Source organism: Cervus elaphus, chromosome 31 (genome assembly GCF_910594005.1).
Source record: "Cervus elaphus chromosome 31, mCerEla1.1, whole genome shotgun sequence".
NCBI classification, from domain to species: Eukaryota; Metazoa; Chordata; class Mammalia; order Artiodactyla; family Cervidae; genus Cervus; species Cervus elaphus.
Genome location: NC_057845.1, coordinates 51,513,168 through 51,532,568, shown reverse-complemented (window position 1 = coordinate 51,532,568; position 19,401 = coordinate 51,513,168). Strand labels below are relative to the sequence as shown.

Sequence of the window (19,401 nt, the reverse complement as noted above, 5' to 3'; positions counted from 1 at the left end):
TGAAATTTTTCAAAAAGTTAATTAAAAAAAAGTTTATAAAAAATAACCAAACAAACATTTACAAAGAATGATCATTGACAACAGTGTGTGTATTTCAAAGTAAAGATCAATTCTGCTGTCAAAAGTCACTGCAGAATCATCTAAGACTAATTACCAAGTTGGTACACAAGTAAGATCATGGTGTGAATAAAATTTTTTTCAACAGGAAACACTATAAGCTTCATGTTTGTTAAATAATCTTATTATAAACACAATTTTAATTTTTAAGTTGTCAAAATAGTTGGTACTCAATCAATTTTCGCAAAATAGATTTAGCATCTAAGCCAAATTCATCTTAAACTTCCCACCTCCTTTGCCTGTGTATTCTGAAATCTGTATCTAGAAACGGCTTTTCTGGATCCAGTCCCCCTAGTCCAAGTGTACATCCCTAAGGACATTTGCACATGTTGTCTTTTCTCTGCAACATTCTTTTAATAACCTTATGCAGGTGAATACTATAGTTATGTTATGTTTATATATTTTTCTCCTAAGTTACTAGACAACTTTTATAAACTTTATTAACAAGTGGACATCATTCTTTATATAAAACTATGTAGAGAGTAAAAATTGCATTAAAAAGAACCTATCAAACAAATATCTCTCATCAAGCTTCACTAAACATAAATACATATAACATTCACAAATATGTCTGTATCTTTTAATCTATTACAAAGTCTATTGTCGCTGGTAACAAGCACTTTATATTAGTGTATAATTCAGTTATTCATTTAGAACTGGAGGTTCTGACAGTAAAAATAAAAACGGGAAAAAGAATTAACTTCAGAAACAAATCAATGAAATTTCTTACTAAATAAAATTCTTTGTGTATGTTTTCTTGCTATGTGTATAGTGTTTATCTTCTTTGAATTTTGCTTAAAAGGATAAATAAGAGATATCTTAAAACCGATTATTGTGATGTTTCTGGGCAAGTCAATTAACTTATCTACTAATTTTAACTTACAATGAGGATGGATGTTTATAATGATAACTTTGAGACATAAATATCAATTATGAAAAAAAGATTTAGTGATGACCACTAAGGTAGGAAAATTTTTAGCAGGTAATTAAGCTGATTAGATTTAGTATTCTATTCTCATACAACACTAGTTAACTAAATTTTCTCTTACCAGTTGATCAGTTGATTTTTCTGCCTTCTTCTTGGTTTCCTCTGTAGCCTGCTCTTCCAGAGGAAGATCCCTATTTCAAATGAAAAAGAAAGGTATATTCAGAGCCATCTCCTTACAAGGAACACAGTTAAAAATTTTTGATTAATTTTTGCCTGTATTAGTAAATAAACTAACATATGAATTTTGGCCTGAAAGGTTCAAAGGTGTAAAACAATACGCACCAAAGCCTGGCAATAGTGTTCAGGTGCTATCTCTCTTTAGGGACTCAGATAAAGAAAAGAAATTATTCCAAGTCCCTACTGGATGGTGGCAGAGAGAACAGAAAGCTGATGTAAAAAAAACTTCATCTTTAACAAACACACAATAGATCAAAATAATGGGAAAAATTGACTTTATAGCATTGTTTCAGTGTAAAGGAAAAAAAAGGCTGAAAAGATCGACATTTTGTGTGTGCATGCGTGTGTGTGTTTATGAAAATAATTAAGGTTTGGGAAGTGTCTATCTTACATAGTTTTTTTTTTTTTTTCAGCTTTTTGGCATCAAAATGATCTGGTTTTCCAAAGTGGCTTTTTTAACTGAGGTAGGAGAGTATCATATTTAGAAATTATTTAACTATTTCTGTAGAAAGGAATAATGACAAGTTTTGCTTTTGACATGTACTTGAAATGTGAAGATATGCAGTATTGTTTATTGAACTGAAAATTTATTTATAAAATTGCTTTTGCCTACATACAGAACCATGACACAAGATTTGAGAACCATAACATAGGGTCATATACAATTTATATAATCTGCATAATTCTATACACTAGCAGAGAGAAAACTGAGGTGAGTAACGTATCAATTGATTTATTCAGAATTGTACTTTGCAAATATCCTATGTCACTTCACATTTATATACTCATTTGACTGACAATCATTTATCATCTACTATGTGCTAACTGATTTTGTCAGGGGAAACTGGGACAGATAAACAGTACAGAATTGTCTACACAGTGAACACTGCAACAAAAGCTGATTTATACACACAAATAATATTTCACAACAGGAGTCAGTGTTCTTTAAAATGTCATGGTAAAAAGAAAGTGTTGTCCTGTACTTCTAAGCCCCATTCCAAAAAGGAACACAAGGAATCTGTGTTACCAAGGAATGAAAAATACTACAGCAGTCTTCTGAAGCCCGTTAAGGTCTGAGAGAGTACAAAATGTTCTCGAAAGGTATATTCTACTTGTTGACTCCATTTTAGGGTCATTTACTGCTTAACCCAGTAGTTCTCAGTCCCAGACTTTAATGCATGTTAAAATTATCTGTGAAGCTTTGGAAACATCCAGATGTCCAAACCCTACTTCAGAATTCTTAAACCAAAGTGTGGAACATGAGCTTCGATATGCTCCATAGGTTCCATAACAAATTTTCATGTGAAAACTTGACTAATCTGCACTTTCTCCACAACATTAAAAGTGCTCTAATAAAAGTTGCTAATGAAATTCTATTTGCTACTCCAGTAGCTTTGTCTTGGGTCCTCATTTTACTGACCCTTTCTGCATTATTTATATATGGCATACATCACATATGCCAACCCTCCCTGAACACCTCTACATCCTTTGCTGCTATTGTTTCTCCTCCTAGCCCCTCAGCTGTCCACTTCTCAATTTGTACCACTGGCTATCCCTCTTCCTTTCATTTATCTTATTCATTTATTATTTTAATAATATTTACATAGAACTGCATACGTTAACACTATCAAACCATGCTCCCCATGTATTAGATCAGGACGGTACCCCAGTGGTCACTTATGGCACCTACTTTATTCTACTGATGGGTAAATCAATGCCAAGAGAAGTCATACACTAGAAAGAAGCAAAGATAAAACAAAGTGCAAGACTAGTATTTTGTGTTTTTTTGCTATTCTGCTACTTCTACCATTTGTGTACTTTATTCTGCTGCTGGGAAAAGCTGAGATTTTGCTATAATAAACCTGAAATATACATATATAGCACATAGTAATGGTGCACTCATCTCACGCCCTAGTGAAGTAATGCTCAAAATCCTCCAAGCCAGGCTTCAGCAACATGTGAACCGTGAACTTCCAGATGTTCAAGCTGGTTTTAGAAAAGGCAGAGGAACCAGAGATCTAATGGCCAACATCCGCTGGATCATCAAAAAAGCACGAGAGTTCCAGAAAAACATCTACTTCTGCTTTTTTGAATATGCCAAAGCCTTTGACTGTGTGGATCACAATAAACTGTGGAAAATTCTGAAAGAGATGGGAATACCAGACCACCTGACCTGCCTCTTGAGAAACCTGTATGCAGGTCAGGAAGCAACAGAACTGGACATGGAACAACAGACTGGTTCCAAATAGGAAAAGAAGTACGTCAAGGCTGTATATTGTCACTCTGCTTATTTAACTTATATGCAGAGTACATCATGAGAAATGCTGGGCTGGAGGAAGTACAAGCTGGAATCAAGATTGCTGGGAGAAATATCAATAACCTCAGATATGCAGATGACACCACCCTTATGGCAGAAAGTGAAGAAGAACTAAAGAGCCTCTTGTGAAAGTGAAAGAGGAGAGTGAAAAAGTTGGCTTAAAGCTCAACATTCAGAAAACTAGGATCATGGCATCTGGTCCCATCACTTCATGGCAAATACATGGGGAAACAGTGGCTGACTTTTTATTTTTCTGGGGTCCGAAATCATTGCAGATGGTGATTGCAGCCATAAAATTAAAAGACGCTTGCTCCTTGGAAGGAAAGTTATGACCAACCTAGACAGCATATTAAAGAGCAGAGACATTACTCTGCCAACAAAGGTCCGTCTAGTCATACGTTTTTCCAGTAGTCACGTATGGATGTGAGAGCTGGACTATAAAGAAAGCTGAGTGCTGAAGAATTGACACTTTTGAGCTGTGGTGTTGGAGGAGACTCTTGAGAGTCCCTTGGACTGCAAGGAGATCCAACTAGTCCATCCTAAAGGAGATCAGTCCTGGGTGTTCATTGGAGGGACTGATGTTGAAGCTGAAACTCCAATACTTTGGCCACCTGATGCGAACAGCTGACTCATTTGAAAAGGCCCTGATGCTGTGAAAGATTGAGAGCAGGAGAAGAAGGGGACGACGGAGGATAAGATGGCTGGATGGCATCACCGACACAATGGACATGGGTTTGGGTGGACTCCGGAAGTTGATGATGGACAGGGAGGCCTGGCATGCTGCGGTTCATGGGGTGGCAAAGAGTCGGACAGGACTGAGCAACTGAACTGACTGAACTGAATGTTCCATATTTAGCCCTCTTTCTTCTTAATACATTTTCTATTTAAATCAATCTCATTTATGCCCATGAATTAATACTCTCAAATAGGAATCAGGTTCTTCTTATTGACTATTTTTACCTTCAAGTCTCCAGCTCAACATCTGATATAAAGTAGGCACTCAAATATTTATTGAATGTATGAATATACAAACAAATAAATAAGTAAGCAAACTTCCATGAATTCAAATAGTAACACATTCCAATGATTCACAAATCTGTATCTGCAACCTTAATTTTTCTTTGATGTTACAGCTACATATTTCCATCCACCTATTTGACAATCTCCATAAGACTATCTTAGCGACACCTCAATCTGCTCATATCTAAAGTTGAACTCATTATCTGTCCTCTCTTACTTTCTCAACAGACATTAAAACTGTTCTCCTTTTGTGATCTCCACGTTACTTAACAGTACATATTTCCTTGTGATCATTAGAAACCTTCAAACTAGCTCTACTTCTCCTCTGCCCCTTTTCTCGTAACTCTGCACAAAATAAAGCTAACTCCTTATCAGGAGTCAAACTCCTCCCCAAGAATTTACCTTAAATACTTGCTGTTTTTAATACAATTTTTGTTTTTAATACAATTAAATACTTGTATTTAATACTTAAATACAAGAAAGTAATAAATACTTTCTTGCTGTTTCCTCAGCTAAACAACCTCCCATGTGTCCTGCTTCTACATTCATCAAAAGCCGTCTCTATCCTTTAAAACTCAGTTCACATGTCACCTTCTAAAAACCCACTGAACCCCACAGTCAATAATCAGTGTTTCATCCTATATACAGCCACAGCCTTTCTACTGTAATACTTACGCATGCATTTTGCCTAAAGATAAGACAACTTTTTAGATATCTTCTGACTATATTATAATTCTAAGCTGTTGTTCAATCGCTAAGTCACGTCTCACTCTTTGCAACCCCGTGGACTGTAGCACACTAGGCTCCTCTGTCCTCCACTATCTCCCGGAGATTGCTCAAATTCATGTCCATTGAGTTGGTGATGCTATCTAAGTACACATATTTTATTTTACTCTTATTCCCTAAGTGTCAAGGAGGTAATTAAATATTTGCAAAAGCAACACATTGTTTATTATATGAGATAGGGCAATGTGGGAAGGAGATCTCCAATACTAACCAGCTCTTTACTATTACATGGGAAAGGTCTAAGCAGAATGAACTTTCCCTAATTGGAGGGGAGAGACTGACATTTAGCCTAGGCCCAGTTGAACCTCTCAGTAGCCTTCTGTGTTATACTTAGGCTACTTTATATAAAATGGAAATAATAACAGCATCCCCTCATAGAGTTGTTATGAGGTTTACATGGGTTAAGGCTTGGAAAAGCATTCAAAACAATGCGTGGCAGAAAGTAAGTCTTTTTGGTGTTTCTTGCTCAGTCGTGTCCAACTCTTTGCGACCCCATGGACTATATCCAGCAAGACTTCTCTGTTCATGGAATTCTCCAGGCGAGAATACCGGAGTGGGTATCCATTCCCTTCTCCAGGGGATCTTCCTGACCCAGGGATCAAACCCAGGTCTCCCACATTGCAGGCAGATTCTTTACCATCTGAGCCACCAGGGAAGCCCCAAGTCTATTTAAGTGCATGTTAAATGATAAAAAAAAAAAATTACTTTGTTGTGAATGTCCCCAGTGTGGCAAGCTATGGCACATCAACTCTTAGCTACTGAGTCAGGGTCTAAGTCCTTAGAGAAATTTTCTAAAATTAGATTTTACCCAGTTTACATCCTCTACTAAAAAACTGTTGTCTTGAAATATAAGGGTATCTCATTCACACTAACGTCTCAAAATTTTGTGAGAAAGGCAAATGTGCCTTCAGAATATAACACCTACAGTCAGTTTTTGTCAGCCCATCCCTTACCTCACAAAAAATTCTTCTGGTAGAGAATCCATGCTGCATAATATTCTTATGCAAGTCTTATTCCAAGGCTTGAAGACTGACTTTTACAGCTGCTGTTTAAAGCTGTAAGGAAAGTAATGTTTTAGTAGGAGGGTAAGAGGATTTCATTCTTTTTTCCCCACTATTTAAATAGTATATAATCATTAAAGAAAATTTTGAAACTGCTATAAAAGAAAGTGAAATCACATAGTTTCATCATCTAAACATAAATAATATAAATCATTGCCTATGTTTTAATATACTTTGTTCCAAGCATGGGTATATTTTACCAATTTGCAATCATATTGAATATGGAATACACCACAGTAGCTTCTTCACCACTGAATTATATCAAAAGCACCTTTCATGTTATTTTATACTCCTATTAAACATTCTCAATGGCTACATAACAATTGATTGCGGTTTCCTTAGCCATTTCCTGATAGTGGAACATTTAGTGTTTCCCATTTTTTCAATATAAATAATTAGTACTGTGATAAACTCCATTGCCTGTAATGCCTTTTCTATGTTTAGGATTAATTCCTTATGACAAATCCTCAGAAACAGATTTCCTAGGTCAAAGACACAAATATTTTAAGCTTCTAGGTGCTTATTGCTAAATGGCTTCCCAAATGGTTATAAGAAGTTCCTCTTTAACTCAAACTTTTTTTTTCTTTAATTGAAGGATAACTGCTTTACAGAATCGTGTTGGCTTCTGCCAAGCCTCAACATTTCTCTTAGTCTAAAAATAACATTTTGGAGAAGGAAATGGCAACCCACTCCAGAATTCTTGCCTGAAAAATCCCATGGATGGAGGAGCCTGGAAAGCTACAGTCCATGGGGTCACAGAGTCAGACACGCCTCATAGAAAGACAGAAAAAATAACATTTAGCTACTTTTCTTCAAAATTGCATGAATCTCCATTAATAGGAGACAAGATATGTGAAGAACTCTTGCATATTCTCTGATTTAAATATCAATGAATGTTGTGGATGTTTCCTGAAGGAAAAAAAAAAATACTGCAGCAAAATAAATGAAAATAAAAGGGGAACAAAGTGTCATTAGCATATCTACATCTATTTATATTGCTCTCTAATTTAACTATTCCAAAGCCAATTCTTCCAAAATCAGTCCCATTTAATTTCTTTTACTGAGGGTTCAGGTCTCCAAATTCTACTGCCTTCTGTTACATTGACTTCCCTTTCTGGTCCCACTGTACACAAGCTGAGAAAGTATTACGGTAAAAGTATATAAAACTATTGCATGGTTCAGTTCAGTTCAGTCGCTCAGTCATGTCCAACTCTTTGCGACCCCATGGACTGCAGCACGCCAGGCCTCCCTGTCCATCACCAACTCCCAGAGTTTACTCAAACTCATGTCCATTGAGCTGGTGATGCCATACAACCATCTCATCCTCTGTCGTCCCCTTCTCCTCTCACCTTCAATCTTTCCCAGTATCAGGGTCTTTTCCAATGAGTCAGCTCTTTGCATCAGAGCATGGTGCTCTGGGACAAAGAAAGAAATGATTCTATCTATATTCTGTACTTGACTTCGCTTCCCTGTTGGCCCACATGGTAAAGAGTCTGTCTGTAATGCAAGAGACTCAGGTTCGATCCCTGCATGGGGAAGCTCCCTGGAGAAGGGAACAGCAACCCACTCCAGTGTTCTTGCCTGGAGAATCCCATGGACAGAGGAGCCTGGCAGGCTACAGTACAAGGGGCTGCAAAGAGTCGGACATGACTGAAAGAATAACACATACCAGCTCTCACTTACACAAAAAGGCTTGAGAAACAAGGATAATCCTCTAACAATTCAATGCTAGATGATATTTCTTAATCAAACTACAAATGTAAAGATTTACACAGACTTCCACTAAACTCCCTCATTTAAAGTGGAACTTTCTAACACCCGTTTCCTGTCCATACCTAATAAAACACTTCTTGCTGTCAGTATTTACATAACTCGCCTATACAATCTAGTTCTCCTAGGTATATCATTCTATTTTTTACTTTAGTCTTATTTCAAAAACTCAGTATACAAAGTCACATGACTATTAGAATTTGCATTCTCTATTCAAATACAAAGATATAAACTAAAGCCAATAATGAAGCAGAGAACGGTTTGATAAAACTCACTATTCTTTCACACAAACTCAGATCTGCTTTATCTCTTAATAAAGCTGTACAGAAAAGGACATGGCTTTGAAAACTGTAGGACTTTGATCAAACTGTTTTTATGGTTTCTTTAACCTCCCTGTTATTTTAATAAAAAAATAACTGACATTATTTCATAGCCAGAGCACACAAAGTATGCCTTTCCCAGACAAAATAATCCTCTCATTTTCAGAATATAAAAGCTCAGGCCTGGATATTCCCCTTTCTGATAAGTTCTCCTTCAGTTAGTAGCTGTTTGCATAGATCACAGTGAGGCTGAAAAGGAGGAAAATCCTCTGGCAATAAGGCAGAGAGAATGGAAGGCCTCTGCTAAGCTATTCACTGTTCAGTTTGAAAAAGAAAAGGGCATAAAATTAATCAATAAATTAGAATGTATTTGGATCCTAAATTAAGAGTTTAAAAAGGCTAATAATGGCTTGCTTTTTCAGCCTGCTTTAAAATACAACCTGATATCAATCTCTGTGGTGAAAGGTTGTCCAGGAGAGAGATCATTCAGTTCAGTTCAATTGCTCAGTCGTGTCCACCTCTTTGCGACCCCATGGACTGCAGCACGCCAGGCTTCCCTGTCCCTTCACCAACTTCTAGAGCCTCCTCAAACTCAAGTCCACCACATCGGTGATGCCATCCAACCATCTCATCCTCTGTCGTCCCCTTTTAATCATTCATTTAAACATTTACCTTGTCGCACTGTCACCTCCTTAAACCGTATATATTTACATTGTCTTTATACACACTTAAATGCTCATCTTAATTCTGTCACCTACCAAGTCAGAGGTTCCACCTGGCCAACAAGTTTACATTTCAATGTATGGGTGGATGTCCTATGGTCCCATGAATTTGCTAGCCTTGTCAGTTTTGGCACTTAGAGATAACACATGGCCAGGTGGGGAAAGTGCATAATAACAGTGTAAAAAAAGCAGTAAAAATAAAGTTCATTTTTCTTAATGCTACTACCTTGAAAAAAAAATATTGCGCTGGGTAAATCTTGGTTATGAGAAGTTGTCCTATGCATTTTTAGGATGTTCAGAAACATGCCTAACTAGCCAGTATATGACAGTAGCAACTCTCTCTCACCTCTCAGCCCCACTGCGGCAATCAAAAACGTCACCAAACACTGCCAGATGTCCTTCAGGGGACAAAATTGCCCACAGCTCAGAACTATCTAATTAAATGAATTAAAATGAAAAGGCTAACTAAATGAACATAGATTGTTCTCAGCAATTAAAAAAAATTCCTGTGATTAGGTATCATGTATGTGTGTGTGTGTGTGCTCAGCCACGTCTGACTCTTTATCACCCCATGGAATGTAGCCTGCCAGGCTCTTCTGTCCATGGAATTTTCCAGGCAAGAATACTGGAGAGGGTTGCTATTTCCTACTCCAGGGGATCTTCTTGACTCAGGTATCATGTATAAACACAACAAATCATTTCTCCACAAAAAGGAGAAATGATAAAGTATCTCATTTAGTTTCCATCAGTGTGAAAAGTAAGTTGAGAGGTTGCACAGGATTCGTAGCTAAGAGCACAAGAGACATTACAGCCAGTTTACAGGAGTGTACAAGTCAGCTTCAACGCGTATTAACCATGAAACCTTGAGTGGAATGAACATCTCTGTACTTTAGTTTCCTTATCTGAAAAATAGGGGAAAAGTTGATCCATGATCCACAGGGTGGTTGCAAAGAGCAAATGTTTTAAAACATGTAACTGAACATAGTAAGGGCTTCCCGTGTGGCTCAGGTGGTAAAGAATTTTCCTGCAATGTGGGAGACCTGGGTTCGATCCCTGGGTTGGAAAGATCCCCTAGAGAAGGAAAAGGCTACCCACTCCAGTATTCTGGTCTAGAGAATTCCATGAACTAAGTCCATGGGATTATATTTGTTACTGTTGGGGTCCTTTAATGGACCGGAACCTTGTGGTATGGAGTCGACGATAAGAAAGTGAAAGAGAGAAAGAGGCTGCTATCCCTTGCTTTACGCAGAGGACCAATAAAGTCCTTGACACAGGACTTGCATCATTCACGAAGGCACCAGGCGCCCTCTCGAGGGGGTCTTAGAAGCCCAGGCAGAAAAGTGAGCACGACGGGTCTCCACGCTCCAGAGAGTCAGCCAGAAAAAGAGAGAGAGAGAGAGACAAAAAAGACCCGGGGACCTAAGCTCTGATGGAGCAAAGGTGCTTTAATGATTTTTCTATGAGTATATATAGGCTGCAGTACAAGAAACTTCTTTTGGGAATGATAGAGATCAGAAAACCAAATGTACAGCAACCGTTACCAAGGGAACAAGGGGTAATGTTAGTCACAAGGTCAGGAGACAATCCATATCTCAAGAAAGGGGAAGGAGATTAAGCTGTTTTGTCCTAAGGAGAATGTTTACTAAAGGAGACTCATGCTTCCCTCACACAATGACCTCAGTCCCTGGGAGCAGCGTGCTATTCCGCTTGAAGAGGGACAAAGGACTCATGAGAGACAGCATGTAGGAATCCTCCCGTCAAACATTCCCTGATAGTTACTATCAACATCTTTGTTTAATTTCATTTAAATTTATGGCAAAATCAGTTCACTTTCCTTCCAATTCTCTATCTTGGAGAAAAGCTATTATATGAAAAGGAATAGTAATAATGAGACTTAAAAAAAATGGGTCAAAAACATCTTTCAACTATATCCTACATGATAACAATTGGCAGTTTAATCTGCATATCTTTGGCACCTTGCAGTTTCATATCAACACATATGAATCTGCCATATTCTTTAAACTGCATGATATGCTATTGTATAAATGAAACTATTTACCAGACCACTACTGATAAATACTTCAACTGTATCCAGTTTGTGTTTGTATGTGGGGTTTTTTTAATATATTTTATAAACAATGCTGCAATAAACAATCCTGATCATGCAACTTGGTCAAATTTTGAAAGCCACTTTACAAAGCTGGATTTCTATTTCAGCACTGAATTAAATGTACTTCAGGTCTGTTACTAAAGCAAATTCTGGCAATGCTAGTTATCACTTCTGCTAGACTTTGCCAAAAGAATTCTAAAACACTCCTCTAAGTGGAGATGTGAGATGTTCTGGCCACATATAGTACAGTAACCACCCCAAGGTTGAAAAAAACTATGAAGAGGACACCTTCTAGGAATAACTCAAGACATTTTTATGGGAGTTTCTTCCAACCAAAATTTTAACTATTATTAATCTATGTCTGCTAGTCAAATAGAAACAGTCATTTTTGGTGGCTTTGAAAGGAGTAAAGCAGGAGTTTTGTGGCTTCAGCACTCTCACATGTGAGACAGTAAACAAGAAGGGCTAGGCCATCAGTTTAAACTCAAAGAATAACCAATTATACAATTAATTTGTCACTAACTGTCTGAAGAATGGGAAAATATACTGATTATTTGATTTTCTAATTTTCCATTTATTTTTTCCATTTTGTATTTATTTAGGTTCTTGGCAAAGACTCAAATGAACATCTGCAAGACATAAAGAATCTATTTACAATGCTGGAGACCTGGGTTCAATCCCTGGGTTTGGAAGGTCCCCTAGAGAAGGGAAAGGCTACCCACTCCAGTATTCTGGCCTGGAGAATTCCATGGACAGAGGAGCCTGGGGGGCTACAGTCCAAGGGATCACAAAGATACAACAGTGACTTTCACTTTGGCAAGGCCTCAAAATGAACATACCTACACAAGGGAAGCCAAAATATCATTTTCCCCCATGGAAAAAATACATAGTTTGCTTAAGTAAACTCCAAGACTGAGTGACGATGGTTGGAAAACCTCTACAAAAGTTATCAGAAACCAAAGATATTATCTGTCCCAGAAGACCAGGGTACTACTCAGCTCTAGCTATTTAGCAAAGATCATTTTTGCCACTATCTGGCAGATCATACCAGGACACAAGAAAATAGCAATGCATACCCAATGCCCCATCCTTACAAATCTGCCAATATAGGGAACATCCTTGCCAAAATTGGCATCTTGTCTGAAGCAGGTATTTAATTCTCTTCAGATCTATTCAGTCATTTATTCCTGAACTTACACAAGCAAATTTGCAGAATATATATATATATTAGTTATAAATATTTGGAATGTATCTACTATAAATATGCACAGGTTAGAATTCACCTGAAAAAAGTCCAAATATTAAACAATCCATCAGTTGCAGGTTACTTACAGGTAGCACTGCGAAAACCATGCTATTCAAAAATGCAGCTAGGACTGTTGGAAGGACCATTTGTTAAGCAAACTCTCCAAAAGTGGGATATTTTCAGTCATTTAAAAATATTACGTTGTCATTACAGTTGTTAGACAATAATGAAAAAAAAGGATATGACAGAATGTTAAAACATGACCCATATCGAGATGACGATCAAGCAGGGAATGGAGGATACAATACATACTTGACTCTCCCACCAATGACCCTACCCAAATCCAACTTTATCCTCCGTCAAGGTTAAAGATTTTGGAGAAATCTCCAATTTTTTGGATCACATACTTCTAATTCAGAAGCAAATCTGAAAATACAATGAAAATATATGGCTAGCAATTCATTTATGCTATTAATGCTATTGTAAGCACTACTATAAAATAAAAAGAGTAAGACTAAAATAAGTAAAAACAGAAGTTCTAATATTTGTTCCCACACTGTAATAGTCAGTTTCACGTATCTAAGGTGTGCATACTCTACTTTGGATTCCCCTGTTTCAGAAAATGATTTCACATTTTAACTCGGGAAACAAATATATACCCCTTTCATGATCTTGATAATTTCTATTTCCTAAAAGACTAGAAAATTTTAAGTAAGATATGCAGAAGACACTGCTCTGCACAGAGGCTTTCAACAAATACTAGTTATAATTTAAAATAATTACTGTAACTTAAAAGTGTGCCATTTCATGTTTACTTATCTATAAAATTAGATTCAGAAAAAATGGATAGCACTTTAAAAAAAATCAAAAGTTTTAGGGATATGAAATTAGATGTGAAAACACGGGACAAAACATTTACCCAAATTATCCATTCCTTGTATTCTTAGAGTTGAAGTCTGTGAAATGTACATTAAATAAAATCAGGAACTGTTTGAAAAGTGAGAAAGTTAATTTTATGGTTTGGTAAGTCATTTACAGATTAGCTTAATCATATATGGTTGGGAAAGAAACCAGGAAGAAAGATAATTCTAAGTGGAGAATAATTTTGGTTTCTTTAGGTTTCCTGGCTTTGTGATGGAAGGTAAACTGTTCTGAAAAATGAGAGTTGACATTAACTGTACATACTGTTTTCTGGCTCTGTATAAAGGCTAAAATCAATTTAATATCAGTACATATTTGAATTGTTTTAATCGTACTGGGTACATAGTATCCAAATGACCTCATGTCTAGACCTCTTCCAATTTTCTACCATTGATGTCTTCGTCTTGTATCTTTGGAACCTGGGCCAATAGGATTTTTGTTCTACCTGCTGTTTACGCCTACTGAAAAATCTCTCAGTTTTAGACTTGGCCTCATGCTCTCACTATCATGGAAGTCCCACAGAGTCACATTTTGTTTTTTTCTTTTTCTAAATCCCTGGCTACATCCCCAGTGCCTAGTACCTGGCATACTTCAAGCATTCAATACTGATATAAAGAATAAAGTCACCGATCCTTCCTCATACTTCAGGTCCTCTGAAGGCAGAAATGAAGAGTGAAACTGTATATAGATACAGACTTCCTTCTCTGTTGACCCAGAGTCCACCCTCACAAGCTGAAAGCAGCCCAGATACCACAGGTGACAGCAATCCCTGCAGACGACCACGGGGTCACACAGGCCCCGGTCCTGCAGCAACAACTTTTCGTGTTTCTGCTGGCTTCTCCCCATCTCTCCAACCTCTAAGTACTTCAGTACTTCTGGGTCCAGTCTTTTCTATCCTACTCGCCCTATGTCCTTTAGTCTTGAGGCTTTACATTTTTAGCTCTGGCCTTGACCGCTCCCTTGACTACAAATACTATACTGAACAACCCATGCAGCAGCTTCCAGATGTCTAGTAGATACCTCACCATAACTGAGCTTGAGTTCTGGATATCTCCCCTACCCCAGAAAATAGCTGAAGTACCCACTCAGCCAAGTCAGGCCTTGATCAGACTAACAGCAGTCAACCCACAGACCAAGAAAGAAATTTTCATGGTTTCAAACACTGAGTTTTGAGGTGATTTGGTATGCAGCAAATACTGATCAATACTTCACCCTAATTAAAACTGCAATTCTCCATCCTGACTCTTATATTTCCTATATCCCTTCTCTTTCTTTTCCTATATAGCACTTATTACTAACACTCATACATTTTACTTATACGTCTTTTTTTCTTTGCTGTATCTCCCATTAAAATAAAAGCTCTACTTGGACAGACATTTTTGTTTATTTGATTCACTGCTCTATCCCCAGAACCTAGAAATGTACCTGCTACTCAGGCACTCATTAAATATATGGAGATTAAATGAATTAACAATTAGCTCTGTATTCACACCTCCGATATAATTCCTCTATTACAACATTGAGTACTCTGCACTTTTGTCAAAAAATATAGTTCATATCTCTGTTCAATATGATTCATCTAATATGACTTAAACCCTGGTCACGACATTAAAAATTTCCATTTTACTATTTAGCTTTTAAGATATGCTCTTTTAAGTTTTTCCAGAAGATATAAAGGAGTTTCACAGCCCTTGAGTTGCAAGCTCCTAGGCAAGTTTTAACTCCCTTAAATGTGTTTCCTGACCTATAAATTAGGAAAAGTATCTACATCAAATACAAAGAACAGATGGCAATACAAACTTATGGAGAGATTTCGTGCCAATCCCTGATAGAGGAACTGGATCCTTGCTATTCTGCCTTAAAAAATACCCTGTGTTTCTACAGCTTTCTGTCTCTTGAAAAGCGCTCTGAATGTGTCTATTCCCCAAAAGACTCTAGGCTCTTTGCAAAACAACTAGCATTCAGTAAATATCTGATAAATGAGTGAATATTGGCATTTTAAAAATATTTATCTCATTAAAATAAACATTTTTTAAGTACAATGCAGACACACACTTTAGCTAATAACTGTTTAAATTTTTCTGGAGTGAATAATCTTTAATAAATACAGTATTAGAAATACACTAAACCTTCAACTTTACAAAATTATAAAAAGAACAAATAAAAGAAAAACACATGTATGTGGATGGAATTTTTAAAGAGAAAAGTAAAATTACTGATTCTGAAGGGAAAAAAAGCAAGATTAATAAAATCAAAGTTTGTTCTTGAAAAACTGAATAGACAACTCCCAGAAAGCCTAACTAAGAAAACAGATAATTTATAATGAAAATGGAAATTTAAATCTACAAAGAAGAGATTAAGAGAATTATTGAATACTGATGCATCAATAAATTTTCAAATTTAGAGAAATAGTCGGTATGCTAAAAATTTTTATTTCCATAGTTCACTCAAGAAAAGGTAGAAAAAATGATCAGATCAATAACCATATTATAAATTGAAATGTCTTCTAAAAATCTACCACTAAACGAGCTATCACACTTGATTTTATAGGTTAGTTGTATACAATCTACAAGAATCAGATGATTCCTATGTGAGTCTCATTAATCTATAGCAAAGAAAAAAAGATGGAAATTTTCCAATTCATTTTTCGAAAGTAACAAACAACCCAAATTCCAAAAGAAAGAATAAAGAAAAAGCTATTTTAAATTCTCCCAAACATAAATATAAAACCCTGAATAAAATATCTGCAGCGCAGCAAATACAATGTTTGCTACTACTACTTGTGTGACCTTGGGCAAATTATTTCACTTCTCTCAAATTTTTCCATCTGTTCATAAGAGAGATCATAACAGTACGTAAAGCATGATATTATAAAGACCAAATAGCTAAGTTCTTAGGACAGTGCTTGGCACATGATAAATGCTCAATATGTGTTAGCTGTTACAATCAACCGCGCTACCATTTTAAAGGGAAAAATAAGATATAAATATTTGATAACTTTTTAGCAGACATTCTGACAAATCTTTAAATAAAACTGGTACTGCCTAAACATTTTAAAGAATACTTATCTCTTAGCAGCTGTTGCCCAAATTATACAAAGCATTAAAATACTGGTCATTCTCATTCAATGAAGTAACGATGTTCAGTATCATTATGATTATTCCATATTTTAGAAATTACACTAATGAAATAAAGTAAGACAAAAAATATTGGAAGGGATTAAATTATTATTTTCAGGTGATACGTAGCTAGAAAATTTAAGAGAGGAAGCAAAATTGAATCAATAAAGAAATTTCAGTCAGTAAACTGAATAAAAGATCTACCACAAATCAGTTTCTCTTTTAACAGTAGCAAAAACAAACTAAAAATTTTTAGGGGAAAAAGAGAACCCACTCACAGTAACAAAAATTATATAATATCCAGGAATAAATTTAATGAGAATGGTACAAGACTATATGAGCTACACAATATTTCACTGAACATAAAATACGTGAATACTTAACATTGACTACCTCAGCAGTTTCTAAATCTCCTCTATCAGCCAGACTAGAAACTTGGAATCCCTTCTAGTTTCATCCCTCTCATTCTTCCATTTGAAATCATTCAGAGTCCTACCTATTTCACCTCATATATATTTCTTAAATTTGTCAGCTTTTTGCTAACTCCAATTATCTCAGCCATCTTTTGGAAAGACTCCAGTAAAACAAATATTCTCCCTACTTCTGGGCTTATCTTCCTCAGAGTGTCGGAGTAATCAATCTAAGACACAAACCTAACTATCAGGACCCAATTTGAAACCAGAGATCACCAGTGAATTCAAGACACAGAGTCCCAGCTCAAAGGCTAGTACAGCCTTCAGTCATCTGGACCCAGCTCCATTTCCTCCTCCTTTTCCCCTTTTTGGGTCTTAAAAATATAGCTGTTTCTCATATTGGGATACGCAAGTATCTCTGACAAAAGATGTCAGACCTTTTCACAGCTCAATTTTTGGTGAAGATTTTCTTAGAAAGATGTTATTTCACGTTAAATATGGAGATGCAAAATGTGTGCGACTGCTCAAGGTAAAATGCAATATTTCAAAGAAGGATAGCACTTTGAGCAAACAGCTTTGACCCTTTCCCTCCGACCTAAATGGGGACAATCGTGAGGCACTTATCATTATGAATGAAAAGTCTAATGCTGTCAAACTGTTATCACTGTATTGCCAAGGACCTAAGATGTAACTGACACTTGCTGAGAACATAACTATGCCAGACAACTGTTCTTCATTGGTTAGCTAATTTTATAACCCGACATGACTTCATCTCTACTACTCTCATCCTGGCTTTCTACTCCAGCCATAGCAAAGTCCTTGCTGTTCCTTATATTATCAGGCTCCATTTCAAAGCTTTTCCCCTTGCTATTCTATCTAGAAATGTTTCCCCTTAGAGAGCACAGGTCTTTTTCAACTCTTCAAGTATTTTTCAAATGTTGCTTTCTCTATCCTGACCTCCCATTTCCCCTTTTTTTAAACCATTATTCTAGAGGAGTAATTCTCTTTTTCTCCATCTCACTTTCCTTACTGTGCTTATTATTTACTGTTTTTCTTTCCCCTATCAGAATGTAATGGTAGGATTTTTGTTTCATGACAATAGGATTTTTACTTTATTTACCGAATCTAGTGCTTAGACCAATGCCTAGCACACTGCAGGCTCCAGCTATTTATTGAATGAGCAATCTTATGAAATAGACGCTACTGTTACTCAGATTTTACTTCAAGATGAGATCCAAACAGTGAGAATGTGTCTACGGTCACACAGTAAAAGGTAGACCTAGGATTTGTAAGCAAACAGCCTGGCTCCACTCTTTACCATAATCGCATGATGCCTCTAATTGGTGAGTTCTGTATGTACTATTATCCAGTACATTTCATTTAATTCCTTCCCAGCAGGGTCCCTAACTAGCAGGATTAGCCCATTTTATACACTCGGTAATTGCTTACAGAATGAATAAATGCATAAACACATTAATTACCCAATGATTTATGCCTCAATTATTTTTTTACCTTTCAGAATTAAATTGCTTTTTAATATAAAAATAATTCCTGTCTTTAAAAATGTAGTGACGCAAAACAGGCTTTCTTTGAATTGACAAAACATTTCTGACAAATGGTTTAATTAAAAGGATGTGTACCCAGTTCTTAAAATTTTCTCCAAACTGGCTTTCAAAGCTTCATTCAACAACAGCATACATTAAGCAAAAAAAGCTCCAGAACCAGTCTGACTCATTTCATGATATTCACATACATAATACTACTTCTGAACAAAACCCGCAAACAGTGCCGTTTCCTTAGACACCAAGATTTATAAAGCAATCAATCACGCCAGATGAAAGCAGACACCTTCACTCACAAAACTGACGCTATTAAGAACAGCCTTCGGAGCAACAGCTGGCATAGGAGTCACCTGGGCCAGCTTTCTCAAATAAATTGACAGCGGCTATCATAAGCGCATGACTAACTTGCCACCGAATCCGAACGGCCATAGGTTTACTCTGAGAAACAAACATTCCTCAGCAGAAGCGGTGGACAAATAAACGATTTTTAAAAGAGGCCTCTCCCGGGCCGCCTCAAAATCTAGAACCCAAGATTCTCCTCCTCAGAGCTCCTCACCGTGTCTAGACTAGGGTAAAGCGACCATTTCTCAGGTAGAGGATGACGCACAAAGAAAAAACTGGCCACCCACGGTGAAGGCCAAGGAAGCAAACGCAAACGGCGCCCACTGACGAACAGAAAGCCCCTGCTACCCAACCGCCCCCTTTGCCAGTGGAGCCGCAATTGACTTCTCGCGAGATTTCTCAGCTTCACG

The 19,401-nt window shown here is 36.8% G+C and overlaps 1 protein-coding gene across 10 annotated transcripts in view; it reads right to left on the bottom strand.

Annotated features, from left to right (window-relative positions):
- DZIP3 (DAZ interacting zinc finger protein 3) overlaps positions 1-19,357 on the bottom strand; it is a 110,337-nt gene extending 90,980 nt beyond the window's left edge. For 3 of the 10 annotated variants that reach the window (XM_043892587.1, XM_043892593.1, XM_043892592.1), the window contains exons 1-3: positions 19,206-19,355; positions 6,359-6,460; positions 1,167-1,236 (exon numbers count right to left, since the gene is read on the bottom strand). In XM_043892587.1, coding sequence (XP_043748522.1) covers positions 1,167-1,236; positions 6,359-6,390 — 102 coding nt within the window. In that variant the 5' untranslated portion in view covers positions 6,391-6,460; positions 19,206-19,355. Of the gene's footprint in view, positions 1-1,166; positions 1,237-6,358; positions 6,461-7,170; positions 7,190-7,815; positions 8,951-8,996; positions 10,317-19,205 lie in introns of those variants that run through there. The other 7 variants (XM_043892595.1, XM_043892597.1, XM_043892596.1 and 4 more) reach the window with 6 other exon arrangements.
- Between the last annotated feature and the right edge of the window lie 44 nt (positions 19,358-19,401).